Source organism: Panthera uncia (assembly GCF_023721935.1).
Source record: "Panthera uncia isolate 11264 chromosome B2 unlocalized genomic scaffold, Puncia_PCG_1.0 HiC_scaffold_24, whole genome shotgun sequence".
Lineage (NCBI taxonomy): Eukaryota > Metazoa > Chordata > Mammalia > Carnivora > Felidae > Panthera > Panthera uncia.
In genome coordinates this window covers 8,677,503-8,691,075 of record NW_026057580.1, presented here as the reverse complement: position 1 = coordinate 8,691,075, position 13,573 = coordinate 8,677,503, and the positions used below count along the sequence as shown (strand labels likewise).

Here is a 13,573-nt window from a genome sequence, read left to right as displayed (position 1 = left end):
GGGGGGGGGGGGGGGGGGGGGGGGGGGGGGGGGGGGGGGGGATGTGGCCCTCCAGGAGCCGGCTTCCGAGCCTGCGTTCCACCTCTGCGTGTGTCTGTGCAGCACGCAGCCCAGATGGAGCAGAAGCAGAATGACACGGAGAACAAGAAGGTGCACGGGGACGTCGTGAAGTATGGCAGTGTCATCCAGGTGAGACCCACCTGCATCCCCCCCTGAAGAGGCTGGGCTGGCGTTGGGGAGAGGGGTGCCAGCTGACATGCCCTCTGGGGCGTGTCCCTGTGACTGCATATCTGCTTCTGGGTGTGCCTGTTTCTGTGTGGCCTGAGTAGCTGTGTCCGTGGGTGTGTTTCCAGCACAGTGGTCACCGGCCACTGGAGCCTTATGGTCTGAGTTCAAATCTTGACTCTGTGACCGCGGGCAAGTTACTTAACTTCCTGGTGCCTTTGTTTCCCCGTCTGCAAAATCAGGCCAATGATATTACTTCCCTTTTGGTAGTTGTAAGGTTACGGGAATGAATACATGGGAAGGATTCAGAAATGCTAGCTGTTTTTGTGTTCACCTAGGCTCCTGACAGTGTGTGTGTGTGTGTGTGTGTGTGTGTGTGTGTGTGTGTGTGCGCGTGCGCGCGTGACTGCACGTGTCTCAATTCGTGTGTTTATGTCTGTGTATCTGACACTGTATGTGTGTCCAGCTGTGACCAAGGTCCAGTGGGCGGCCCAGAGTCCCCGTCCTCGATGGGCTGGCCCCCTGGGGCCCGGTGACCTCACTTGCACCCTGCCTGCCCCCCAGCTCCTGCACATGAAGAGCAACAAGTACTTGACAGTGAACAAGCGGCTGCCGGCCCTGCTGGAGAAGAATGCCATGCGGGTGACACTGGATGCAACAGGCAACGAGGGCTCCTGGCTCTTCATCCAGCCCTTCTGGAAGCTGCGGAGCAACGGGGACAATGTAAGGACAGGGCTCTGCTGGAGGGGCCTGGTGGGAGGTGCGGGCCGCAGCACCAGAGGGGCTTCGACAGGGTCTTTGATGTGGGGACTGGATGAGGTCGTGCCCGTTTCTCACAGGGGCAGTCTGAGACCAGGGAGAGGCCTGGAGGCCTGGCCCTTCCCACCTTCACCCTGTTCCGCCTGTCCCCATAGGTGGTGGTGGGGGACAAGGTGATCCTGAATCCTGTCAACGCCGGGCAGCCTCTGCATGCCAGCAATTATGAGCTTAGTGACAACGCTGGCTGCAAGGAGGTGAGTGAGGTGGTGGGGCCAGCCCGCAGTGAAAGGGCGTCTGAACATCCTTGAGGGCACAGAAGGGCCCCTCCCCACCATGGTCTCTTCCTCCAGTCCCATCCGGCCAGCTGGGCGAGCTGGGTCTCTCTACGTCTGTCCCATTCTTCGCCCCACAGGCTGGCAGCCCCAGGGCACCTGGCTGGGGCCTGGGGGCCCTGGCTTCGAGAAGACACCTTCTCTCTGTGCTCTGATGGGAGCTGGGCTGGTCCTCCCCCCACCCCCTCACTGGGCCTTTCATGCCCCACTCTCCAACTGCTGGCGGTCCACCTGGCATCAGGGTTCTCTCTGCCTTTCCCCAGGTCAACTCTGTGAACTGCAACACCAGCTGGAAGATCAACCTGTTCATGCAGTTCCGAGACCACCTGGAGGAGGTGTTGAAAGGGGTAAGGACTGGGAGCCCACTGCCCACTGCCACCTGCCTGCCGGCTGCCCAGACCGGCCCTGAAGGTCCCCCTTTCTGCTTTCCCTCACCTACCCTTACCCAGCCCTGCTCTCTGTCAGGCCCTCCCCTCCGTCCCCCACCTCCCCCCACCGCCACGAACCGGACCACCCCATCTTTTGTTTCTAGCCTCCCAGCCTCAGTCTCCATCTTTTCTGGATCCTGGCAAGCCTCGATTTTTCCTCTTGCTAAGAGTGTGTCAGTGGATAGGGGTCCCCATTCCCTCACCTTGGAGAGCCAGATCCTTTGAGCACTCTGTTTCCTCCCCCACGCCTGCTCCATGAATCCAAGCCAGGCGCCCTGCACTTTGCCCTATGCCCTCTTGGGCAAGGGCCTGAGGCTGCTGAGTCAGGGCCTGTGCCCCGATTCCAGACAGGCTTGGAGGGCACACAGTACTGCTGGGAAACACTGCGGCAACGACTTAGGGAGGGACCAGAGCAAGGGGGAAAGAGGGCTGGAGACACCATTAGACAAGCCCTGAAAACCAGGCATCCAGAGGTTCAAGTGGGGCTTCAGGGGATGGAACCAGCCTACTGGGGTGTGGGTTGTATGTGGAGGGGCAGTTGGGAGGGGCAGATATGGGGGTAGCAAAGAGGGTGGGGCTCCTCAGCTAGGGGAGTTGGCAGGCATCTGACCATGATATCTGTTAAAGGGACAGGGGATAGGCCCGAGAGCAGCCCCCTAAGGAGGCTGCCCTGTGTTCCCTGCATCTTCCCCTGCATAGAAGCCTGCAGTGGCTCCCTTGACCCTCCGTTCCCAGCCAGGCTGCTCAATCAGACTTTCCTGCCCCCCTCAGGCTGCCTCAGCCTATCACTCTCCCTCTCCCGTCTCCCAGGCTCTTTCCAGTTCACCCACGCTCTGTTCAAATGCCTTTCTGTCTCTCCCTGAAGCCTGCGCGTCATCCACATATCAGTCAAGCCTCAGCCTGTGTGCCACCTCCTCCCAGAAGCCTTCTCCGATTATACATTCCAACCCCTAATCTGTGTGACACTGAGAAAATGAAGCACCATCATCAGGTCGAACCCCGTGGTGCTGCCTGGACTGGTTTCGGTGAATCTGTCATGGCTTTGATGTTAGTGCCAGGCAACCTGGAAGTGAGATCTGAGTGTGCAAAGTCCACCCCTTTGTTTTGTTCTCAACCCTGCGCCTCGTGGATACAAGGGTCACAAGGTTCCGCCAAAGCAACTCGCATAATCTGTGTCTAGTTACTCACTCGTGTGTTCACTCCACAGGTGTTAGCTGAGAACTTTGTGTCCAGCGCAGTGGTAGGGAAGCCAGATAATGCTGTTAGTGGTCGCAACTGGTGGTTGGAGTAATAGATATAATATTACTAGACGGTAATAGATGACCCGCTGATTGTAGGTTCGCTGCCGGAGGAAGTGAGGTGGAAAGATAAGGGCTCTGGAGCTGCAGCACGGATTCATGTCCCATTTGTCACTAGCTCTGTGACCCTCGGCAGGACACTTACCTTCTCCGTGCCTGAGCCCCTCCACCTGTAGGGTGGGGATAGCGATGTATGTACCCAGGGAGTCAGTGTGAGGAGGAGGTGAGAAAGTCCACGTGAGGTGGGCACGCAGAGGCTGGCACGTGCTAAGCGCGCAGCGTGACTCCATTATACAAATTATAATCCTCGTAATCTCTGCAAGGAAGTCATAGTAGTCCCGTTGTACACGAGAGGAAACTGAGGCTTGGAGATGTTAGGGAACTTATCCAAGGTCGCACAGCTTGTGAAGCAGAGCCAGGACCCAAAGTTGGTGTCTGTGTCCAAAGCTTCGGAGATGAATAAGCCAGCTGTTCTAGTCCTGTGGGAGCAGAAGAAATGGGCAAGAACTACCCATGTTCGGCAGAAAGGGCCCTAGAGAGGTACAGCCATGGGCCTAGAAGGGCCCCAGAAGGTGACATCCCTCCTGCCTTCATTGAGGGGGTGACTTGAGATTGGCCTTTAGAGGTCAGGTGGGGTTTCTAGAGATATAAATCTGGGAAGGAGACAGTCAAGGGTGGGTTTGACATAGGAAGCTGGGGAAGGCTCTGGATAAGAGCCTGGCCCGCCCCAGTCATCTGGACATCCTGGATTTGGGATCTGGGCAGAGCGCCCGGCTGAGGGGCCAGCCCCTGGCCCCGGCCACCCGCCGGTGGGGCCCAGTACACATCTCACCCTCTGCTTGCTGGCTCTGGGAGGAGCCATGGGGGCCCGGCCAGCCGCTCCTGCATCTGACGCAGGTGGGGCCAGCCGTCCTGAGCCCGTGACCCACACCTACAGGGAGACGTGGTGCGGCTGTTCCATGCGGAGCAGGAGAAGTTCCTGACGTGTGACGAGTACAAGGGCAAGCTGCAGGTGTTTCTGCGCACCACGCTGCGCCAGTCCGCCACCTCGGCCACCAGCTCCAATGCCCTCTGGGAAGTGGAGGTCAGAGCTTGTGTCTTACCCAGGACCCAGCCCTGGGCTCCCCCCTTCTTCCCCCATCCCCCTGGAGGGTAGAGCTGGGGTGGGGGTGGGGTGTCCAGGTGCCACTCACCCAGAGCTCTCCAGGCGTCCAGAGTAAACTCCTCCAGGCCTCCCCAGGGTCACCCCTCCCTAGCCAGTCCTCCTTCCTGCCTCACCCCTGCACCCCTTAGGTGGTCCACCATGACCCCTGCCGTGGAGGAGCCGGTCACTGGAATGGCCTGTATCGCTTCAAGCACCTGGCCACGGGCAACTACCTGGCTGCCGAGGTGAGTGGGGAGGGAGAGGGGGGCATCCTGGGGGCTCAGGGTGTGTGTGCATGTGGGCATGTGTGAGCGTGTGTGCCTGTTGCACGTCTGCACACACAGACACACGTGACTGTGGACACTGGTTTATCTGCACTCTTGCATTTAACAAATACTATCAAGTAAGTGCATGAATGTATATAATTGAGTATTATATGAGTATATACGTATTATATTAGTAATTATTATTACTATTAGTAATTATATTAGTAATACTAATGAGTATTACTGTGCCTCTGCTATGTGCCAGGAGCTAGTCTAGGCCCTGGGGATACAACGGTGAGCCAAATCCCCAGCCCTTGTATAACTTACATTCCACATTCATGTCTGTCCAGAATATGCAGGCTGGTTATATTGGAGCGTGTGTGTGTGTGTGTGTGTGTGTGTGTGTGTGTGTGTGTTCATCTGTGGGTGTCCACGGAGAGGGGAATGAAGGGCAAGGCCTGGGGCTCTCATTGGTGGCTTCTTCACGAGTGACTTGGGTTTAAGTGCTGGGGTGGGTGCCCCTGGGAGGGTGGGGGCTATTTTGGGGTGGACCTTGTTTTGGGGTCATGTGAGCATAGCTCAGTGTCCGATAGCCTTCCCCATCTCATGTCTCTGTCCAGGAGAACCCCAGTTACAAAGGCGATACCTGTGAGTCCAAGGCGGCAGGAATGGTGAGGACCAAAGTAGGGCTCTGGGGCCTGGGGAAGAGGGACCACGGGAGGGTGGCCGTGAAACCCTGGGAGGTGAGCTGGAGGGAGAAGGCCTCTCAGGTGGAACCCCAGGTGGTTTCAGGGTGCCTGAGAGGAGGGAGGGGCCTCTGCCTGAGTGGGGGTCCTCACCCCAGGGTGCTCAGGGTCGTGCAGGTCGCCGGAACGCTGGGGAGAAGATCAAGTACCGCTTGGTGGCTGTGCCCCATGGCAACGACATTGCCTCCCTCTTTGAGCTGGACCCCACCACCTTGCAGAAAACTGACTCCTTTGTGCCCAGGTGAGTAGGTGCCATGTGCCTGGGGGCTGATGGGAGTCTCCAGGCTGGGCCATCCTGTCTCTGAGCTCCCTGAATCCCACACTCCTCTGTCCTCCTGAGGTCCTTTGGCTCAGGACCTGCATGTCCCGTCCCTCTGGGGATGGAGCTCTGAGAGCTGTAGGCAGCTAACCACCACTGAACGCTTGCTGTGTGCCTGGCCCTGGGCTCTGTGCATGTGGGTGCTGCCTCATGCAAGTTGCTTTATCAAAATGCCTTCTCTCCAGGGATCTTTATCAGCCACCTGCCCCCGTTGGTCTGCCTACTCAAGCTCAGGCTGCACGAGTTTGTCCAGGGCACACTGGGTGGGGCCGGGGCTCCCCAATCTTTAAGTTCTTCCCCCAACCCTGAGATTCTGGGCCATAACATCAAGCAACTTCCCAGGTGTCCATCAGGCTTTAGTGTTTATTAGCTGTCTGACCTCAGGCAGCTTACTCCATCACTTTGCCCTGATTTCTTGATCTGTGAAGTGGGAATATCAAGTCTACCCATCAACAGGACTCATGGGAGAAGTAATTGAGTCGCTACAGGCCTCCACGATCCCTTAGCTGAAACTCTTGGGGCCAGGTGCATTTTGAGATTCAGATTGTTTTTCATTTCAGAAAGGTAATGATATTTCATAATCAGAGACAAGAGTGTTTCCGCTATGAAACACATACGTCTTGACACTAAGTGGGATAAATAGTCTAAGTGGTTCCATTTGTCCAAATGAGTCTTGGTTCCAAGTTTACAAACAAGCCGGTTTTGGGGAGTGCGGGTGAGGCACGTGGGCCTCGGTAAGGGCAGCAGGGGGCCTGGGGGCTGTCTGCTGGTCACTCTTCTCTGGCTTGGGCTCCTCGCCTGGAGGGGAGCAGTTTCCCTGTCCCGTGGGTGTGGAGTCAGGTGGAGATGTGGAGCATCGGGGGTAGAGCAGACAGCCGGGACGCGATCCGAGGCCCCATCCCCGAGCCCTGACCCTGGCCCCGCCTGTAGGAACTCCTATGTCCGGCTGCGGCACCTCTGCACCAACACGTGGATCCAGAGCACCAACGTACCCATCGACATTGAGGAAGAGCGGCCCATTCGGCTCATGGTGCGAGGCGCCCAGGGCTGGGGGGCTGGGGCTGGGGCCTTAGCTCGTCCCTGGGTGCCCTGCTGACCCCTGTCCCTGCAGCTGGGCACCTGCCCCACCAAGGAGGACAAGGAAGCCTTTGCCATCGTGTCAGTTCCGGTGTCTGAGATCCGGGACCTGGACTTTGCCAACGATGCCAGCTCCATGCTGGCCAGTGCCGTGGAGAAACTCAGTGAGGGTTTCATCAGCCAGAATGACCGCAGGTGGGCTGCAGGGCGGGGTCATCGAGGTCTCCTGAGAGGCCTTGTCCTCCAAGGGTCTGCTTTTCATGGACGAAGGAGTCACAAAGCAGAAGCCGGGCAGGCGTGGCTGGGGTGGGGGAGACAGAGGTGGGGACTGGTTTCTGCAGGCCCTGGTGGACCCGGGCCCTTGCCTCACTGCTCGTGTACTGCCAGAACTAACCCTGATGATGGGTTGAGGCTCAGAGAGGTTAAGAGACTTGTCCATTGTCACACAGCTAATCAGTGGTGGGGCCAGGACAGAAATGTGGAGCCCTTCACATCAAACACCCTGCCTTGTGCCCAGTTGTTCCTTTCCAGACTGAAGTGTAACGAGATTCTTTGTTTTGGGGGCACTTTGGAATCCAGGGCGGGTGGGGCGAGGAGTGTGTTTTGAGAGCCATTTTGAGAGCCGTGAAGCTGGGGAGAGAAGTTGAAGGCTGATGATGGGCTCTGTGCTTTGGCCAGCAGGGTGGGCGGGTGACTCGATGAGAGCGTATTTCAGGCAGGGCTGGTTGCCCATGAAGGGCATGTGACGGGTGTGTCCCAGGGGTGTTTCCCAGGGTCGGTGCCTCACGCTTGTCATCCCTGGCGTCCCTTTGTGAAGGTTTGTCATCCAGCTGCTGGAGGACCTGGTGTTCTTCGTCAGCGATGTGCCCAACAATGGGCAGAATGTGCTGGACATCATGGTCACCAAGCCCAACCGGGAACGGCAGAAGCTGATGCGTGAACAGAACATCCTCAAACAGGTGCCTGTGCATAGGCGTGGGGAATGGGGCGGACCCCGTCTGGGACCTGCAGTGGCCTTGGGGACTGGGCCGGGTGTCCAGGACAGGAGCCATTCCCATCTGCAGTGGACCTTCTGTGTCTGCAGCTTCTCGTCACCCCCTTTTCCAAAATGAGTATTTGTTGAGCACTGACCGCGTACCAGTGCCCTTGGCTCAGTTGATCTTCTCCACCTGGAGGAGGTAGTATTATTATCCCCATGTTACCTGTGAGGAGACTGAGGCATAGAGGGTGGAGTAACTTGACTGAGAGTTTGCAGCTAGGAAGCAGCAGGGCCAGGATTTGAACTCAGGATGTTGGGTCTAGAACTTGTGCTTTTTTTTTTTTTTTTTTTTTTTTAAGTAGGCTCCATGCCCAACATGGGGCTTTAACTCATGACCTGAGATCAAGAGTCCCATGCTGTACTGATTGAGCCAGCCAGGTGCCCCCAGAACTTGTGCTTTAAAAATATTTTTTTCTCTGGGGCACCTGACTTACCCAGTGGAGCACACGACTCTTGATCTTGAGGTTGTGGGTTTGAGCCCCGTATTGGGTGTGGAGATTACTTTAAATATTCTTTCTAAATTTTTATTGTGAAAACGTTCAAATATGAGAAAGTACTGAAAGAATAGCGCAGTGAACACACTACAACCACTGCCTGAATGCACTTGTTACCATTTTGCCGGTTTGGCTTTACGTAACCATGCATCTATACATCTGTCCCTCCGCCCATGCGTTTCCAAACAGGGCGCACCTCACCCCTAAGTTTTCCAGTGTGCATCTCCTGGGGTAAACACAATACTGTCATCACACCTAAGAAAATTGGTAATAGTGCCCAATCCATATCAAGTTTCCCTACTTTTCACCCAAAATGTTCTTTTAAAGGTTTTTTGTTGTTGTTGTTTCTTTTGAAGCAGGATCCAATGAAGGTTTTCTCATTCCATATGGTTGCATTTCTTTGGTCTCTGTTCTAGAACAGAACCCTCACCCAATCCCTGCCTTTAAAAATTTTTAAATTACATTAACATTGTTTTGATGAGGCAGGCTGTGTCCGCCCTCCACAATAACCACAAGCTCCTGGAGAAGCACATTACTGAGACCAGAGGTGGAGACCTCTGGCCACACCGGCCTGACCTGCCTTTTCTCTTAACCTGAGACCCCTGAGCTGTGGCAGCCCTGAACTCTTCCCCCAGATGCTGAGCCTAGTCCAGGATCTGAGCTGGGACTAGTCATGTGAGGATGGGTGGGCTTAGGCCAGCATTGGAATCCTGGCCAGGAGAAGGGGGTGAGAGCTGGAAGAGGGGCCCTTGATGGGGGCTTGGAGGTCTCAGTCCAGCTTAAAACCAGCTTTGGGGTTCATGGTGGTGTGGCTTTGGGGCACAGTGAGTTTGGGGCTGAGGGTTTCTGGGATAATGAGGGTTGCAGGCAGGTATAGGGGGATCCCTCCTCATTCTCTCTGCCCTTCCAGATCTTTGGCATTCTGAAGGCCCCTTTCCGTGACAAGGGGGGTGAGGGCCCCCTGGTGCGGCTGGAGGAGCTGTCAGACCAGAAGAATGCCCCCTACCAGCACATGTTCCGCCTCTGCTACCGGGTGCTGCGGCATTCCCAGGAGGATTACCGTAAGAACCAGGTGTGCTGCTCGCCCTGGCCTGAGCCTTCCTGGCCCCGGGGGTCTCCCCACGCACCTGCTCACTGGCTTGCTCTCTTGCTCACTCCTGCTTTTGTTCGTTCAGCAAATATTTTCTGAGGCACGCACACGCTGCATGACAGGCACCGTTTTAGGCCTGGGGATACCGTAGGGAACCAGGCGACCCGGCCAGCTTCATGGGTGTGCAGAGAAGGACCTCGAGCTGGCTTTAATGCTCTGCGGTTGCCATCTTGAAATTCTCAAATTTTGAAGAAGGGTCCTGCTATTTCGTTTTTGCACAGGGCCCCACAAATTATGTAGCCAGTCCTGCCCGATAATTTCCTCCCCTGTGGAGGCTTCACTCTGGTAGGGAGACAGGCTGGGAGCTGAAGAACTAGATTACATAAACCTACTCTTCTGCCCGGTGCCAGTTTCCTCTCCCAGACTGCCACCTTGCCAGGGTCGGGGTCCCCCGCCTGTGGGAGGGACCCCTGTCTCCAGGGCTAGGGCGGGGTGCTGGAGCAGAGCTGGGCTCCCCACGACTCAGCCCGTCTGTTCCCCAGGAGCACATCGCCAAGCAGTTCGGGATGATGCAGTCCCAGATCGGCTATGACATCCTGGCAGAAGACACCATCACTGCCCTCCTGCACAACAACCGCAAGCTCCTGGAGAAGCACATCACCAAGACCGAGGTGGAGACCTTCGTCAGCCTCGTACGGAAGAACAGGGAGCCCAGGTGAGCCCGCCCACCCCCCCACCACCCACCCTCCACCCTCTCACTGCACCTATGCCCTTCTCCTTCCCAGTCCTCCGGGGGCACAGAGTCCGCTGCAGCTGCTCACTACGAATAGTGAAAAACTATTGCCTCCATTGGTAAATTGCCACCTCTCTGAGGCCCTGGCCTCTGCAGCCCCTCTCTGGGACCCCTCCCAAATTTGGCCCAATCTAACAACAAGAGGGTCAATGCCTGGTATAGCAGAAGGCCCAAGACCCTTCTCTGGTGACAAAGTCGGTGCCCGTATTGAACCAGTTGTTAAATATTTTGAATATCACTCCTGTCCTTGTGCCTCCTTTACCCTGACCCCTTGGACCCCCAGCTACTCTCCCCCCCCTGCCCAGGGTGATCAGGGTGATGCCCATGACTGTCTCTCCTTGGGCAGCTGGGAGTCCATCGTGCCCATACCCCAAGCTTTGGGGTAGGAGCAGAAGCAGTAAACCGGTTTTAGGGAGCCGGTGCCGTCCGCTGGGGAAGGAGGACGTTGGGCTTTATCCCCACCAGGGACCAGCCTCTGAGCCCCCTGGCCCTCCTTGCTGTCACCACCCCAGGTTCCTGGACTACCTCTCTGACCTGTGTGTGTCCAACCACATCGCCATCCCTGTCACCCAAGAGCTCATCTGCAAATGTGTGCTGGACCCCAAGAACAGTGACATTCTCATCCAGACTGAGTGAGCCATTGCGCTGCCTCCTGCCCACATCCAGGGCTCCGCCTCGCCCTGCTCCTCAGCCGCCTTGGAGCCTGGGCCCCGTCCGCTAGAACTGACACCCTCGTGGTCTGCAGACATGTGCCCTTGCCTGCTGGGTGCCCAGCCCTGTGCTGGCGCTACGTGAGGAGGGAGGCCTAGGGGAATGAGCCGGATCCTTTGTCCTCGAGAAGGGCGTGGCCTGAGGAACTTGTCTGAGCTGGCACTCAGCCAAGCTCCAGGAGGGGTCCGTGTGGCTGGGCATGCTCGGGGAGGGCTGTGGGCACGGAGTCCGGCCCCAGCCCCCTGCTCCCTGTGATGGGTGGCCCTGGTTTGCAGGCTGCGGCCGGTGAAGGAGATGGCCCAGTCCCACGAGTATCTGAGCATCGAGTACTCAGAGGAGGAGGTGTGGCTCACTTGGACCGACAAGAATAACGATCACCACGAGAAGAGCGTGAGGCAGCTGGCCCAGGAGGCGCGGGCCGGCAATGCCCACGACGAGAACGTGCTCAGCTACTACAGGTGCGTCCGGGGCCAGCTCCTTCCCCTGCTTCGTGCCGTGCTACCTGTGCCCTTGGGCCTTCTCAGAAGGCCTTCAGCCAGTCCCTGCTGGGGGATGAGCCCCAGCAGCCTTGCAGCCTTCCTCAGGGAGGCCGAGTGAGGGCAACTGTGTAGCTAAAGAGCTCAGCACAGTGACTGGGCCTGAAAGAAACCGAAACCTGTCTCCAAACGTATTGATTTAGAAAATGAGATACTGGGTAACACGTATCAAATGCGGGCCATGTACCAGGCACTGTTCAAAGTGACCTGGCCACTCACTGATGCCCCACCGTAACCCTGTGACTATTGTCACCCTCGAAGTTGGAGCGACAGCACAGAGAGGTAAAAGAACTTGCCCAAGCTCACACATCCTTAGTGGTGGGCCATCTGTCGCCAGGGCCCATGGCAGGTAACGCAGGGCTCTGAGCAGGAAGCCGAGGGCGTGCCGCCACCCTGGGGCAGAGCAGTGTCGCCTGCAGCCGCCATTTCTGTAGCTCTCACATCCCGGGCTCACACCCTGCACCCCCCGCTCTGCCCAGGCTGGTCCCCCTACCGCACTCTCCTCCCCTTCCTCTCCCGGCCCGTCACTCAGCCAGCCCTCTTCCCTGTGAAGACCTGGGCTGGCTGAGCCAGGAAGTGCTTTCCTCCTTTCCTCCTCAGCAAGGAGCGGGGAGAGCTGCAAATACGCAAAACTCCAGGCTGTTTTCCCTTTCACCGTGCTCACTCAGAATTGTGTCCTTCCTATTATGTGGGCAGATGCCTGGTTTGACCTACGTCCCATTGCCACTTTCCCAAATTCTCAACTTGCTCAGGTCCAACTGCTAGTAGCCCTCGCTGGCCCCCGCCTGCCGTGTCCTCACCCTCCGCCCTGCTCTCCCTGCAGGTACCAGCTGAAGCTCTTTGCCCGCATGTGCCTGGACCGCCAGTACCTGGCCATCGACGAGATCTCCCAGCAGCTGGGTGTTGACCTGATCTTCCTGTGCATGGCAGACGAAATGCTGCCCTTTGACCTACGCGCCTCCTTCTGCCACCTGATGCTGCACGTGCACGTGGACAGGGACCCCCAGGAGCTGGTCACGCCTGTCAAGTTCGCCCGCCTCTGGACTGAGATCCCCACAGCCATCACCATCAAGGAGTGAGATGGGTAGGGGAGGGTGGGCCAGGCGAGCGAGGCTGGGGTGGGAGGATCTCTCAGACCCTCATGCCTCACTGCCTCCGCCCCCCAGCTATGATTCCAACCTAAACGCCTCTCGAGACGACAAGAAGAACAAGTTTGCCAGCACCATGGACTTCGTGGAGGACTACCTCAACAATGTGGTCAGCGAGGCGGTGCCCTTTGCCAATGAGGAGAAGAACAAGCTCACCTTTGAGGTTGGCTGGGCAGGGGGGTGAGGGGGCTGGTGCTTGGCGGAGGGCTCTGGCGGGGGGGTCCTCACTAGGCCTCAGTTGCCCCCTGGGGTGCGTTGGGGGCTCCATGACCCCCACCTTTCCTCAGTGCCCCAGCCAGTTCAGGGAGACTGTGTGGACCAGTGGGATTCCCCAAGTGGGAGGCTTTTCCCCCTGCTACCTGGGAGAGGGCTGGCTCCCCCTCGTCCACGCACCCCTTCAGCCCCACCTGGCTCATAGGTGCCTGTGAGGAGCTCCCCGCCACCTTCCTGCATTTCCGCTCTATCCCCCCCCCCCCCCCCCCCCCACCACAGTATTCTTCCTTGTAGGCCTCACTTCCTTATCAGCCCACTAGGGCACAAGGGTGGCTGTGTCCAGGCTCCCAGAGATCCTGCCTTTACCCAAGAACTTAGTCACACCCTCATTACACCTGCTCAGCCCTACCTTCCCGCCCTGGCCCCGCCCTTCACGAGGCCCCGCCCCACCCACCTCGGCCCCGCCCCACTCACCTCGGCCCCGCCTCCTCCTCCCGCAGGTGGTCAGCCTGGCGCACAATCTCATCTACTTCGGCTTCTACAGCTTCAGTGAGCTGCTGCGGCTCACTCGCACTCTGTTGGGCATCATCGACTGCGTGCAGGGGCCCCCGGCCATGCTACAGGCCTACGATGACTCAGGCGGTGAGGCTTTGTGGCCAGACCCCCACCCCTGGCGTTCTCCATCTCCTCCTAGTGCCAGAAGTCCTCTGATCAACACCCTGTGCAGCCTGCCTCCTGGCCTCTGCTGGACCAGAGGGGGTCCTGCCCAGGCTCTGTGGAGACCCCGGGGCCTGGGGGCGTTGCCTTCCAAGGCATCTTGGTCTTGAGGGGAGATGATGAGGGAGGAGGGGAGACACACAGGCCCTGCCTGAGGGGCCCCCTGTCAGATGGGGAAGGTGGGGGAGAACAGCCCTGCCATCTATTATCAGATGGCCGCCTTTGCCCTGGCCATCCC

The 13,573-nt window shown here is 57.9% G+C and overlaps 1 protein-coding gene across 1 annotated transcript in view; it reads left to right on the top strand.

The window, feature by feature from the left end:
• Window positions 1-13,573, top strand: part of ITPR3 (inositol 1,4,5-trisphosphate receptor type 3) — a 67,345-nt gene that overhangs the window by 29,526 nt on the left and 24,246 nt on the right. Inside the window, exons 4-21 of the mRNA XM_049653438.1 lie at window positions 103-189; window positions 790-948; window positions 1,140-1,238; window positions 1,580-1,663; window positions 3,980-4,126; window positions 4,336-4,431; window positions 5,073-5,123; window positions 5,297-5,439; window positions 6,448-6,547; window positions 6,629-6,789; window positions 7,412-7,553; window positions 9,038-9,199; window positions 9,760-9,932; window positions 10,523-10,642; window positions 10,997-11,179; window positions 12,081-12,332; window positions 12,424-12,568; window positions 13,119-13,260. Of these exons, the coding sequence (XP_049509395.1) occupies window positions 103-189; window positions 790-948; window positions 1,140-1,238; window positions 1,580-1,663; window positions 3,980-4,126; window positions 4,336-4,431; window positions 5,073-5,123; window positions 5,297-5,439; window positions 6,448-6,547; window positions 6,629-6,789; window positions 7,412-7,553; window positions 9,038-9,199; window positions 9,760-9,932; window positions 10,523-10,642; window positions 10,997-11,179; window positions 12,081-12,332; window positions 12,424-12,568; window positions 13,119-13,260 (2,446 nt within the window). The remainder of the gene's footprint in view (window positions 1-102; window positions 190-789; window positions 949-1,139; window positions 1,239-1,579; window positions 1,664-3,979; window positions 4,127-4,335; window positions 4,432-5,072; window positions 5,124-5,296; window positions 5,440-6,447; window positions 6,548-6,628; window positions 6,790-7,411; window positions 7,554-9,037; window positions 9,200-9,759; window positions 9,933-10,522; window positions 10,643-10,996; window positions 11,180-12,080; window positions 12,333-12,423; window positions 12,569-13,118; window positions 13,261-13,573) is intronic.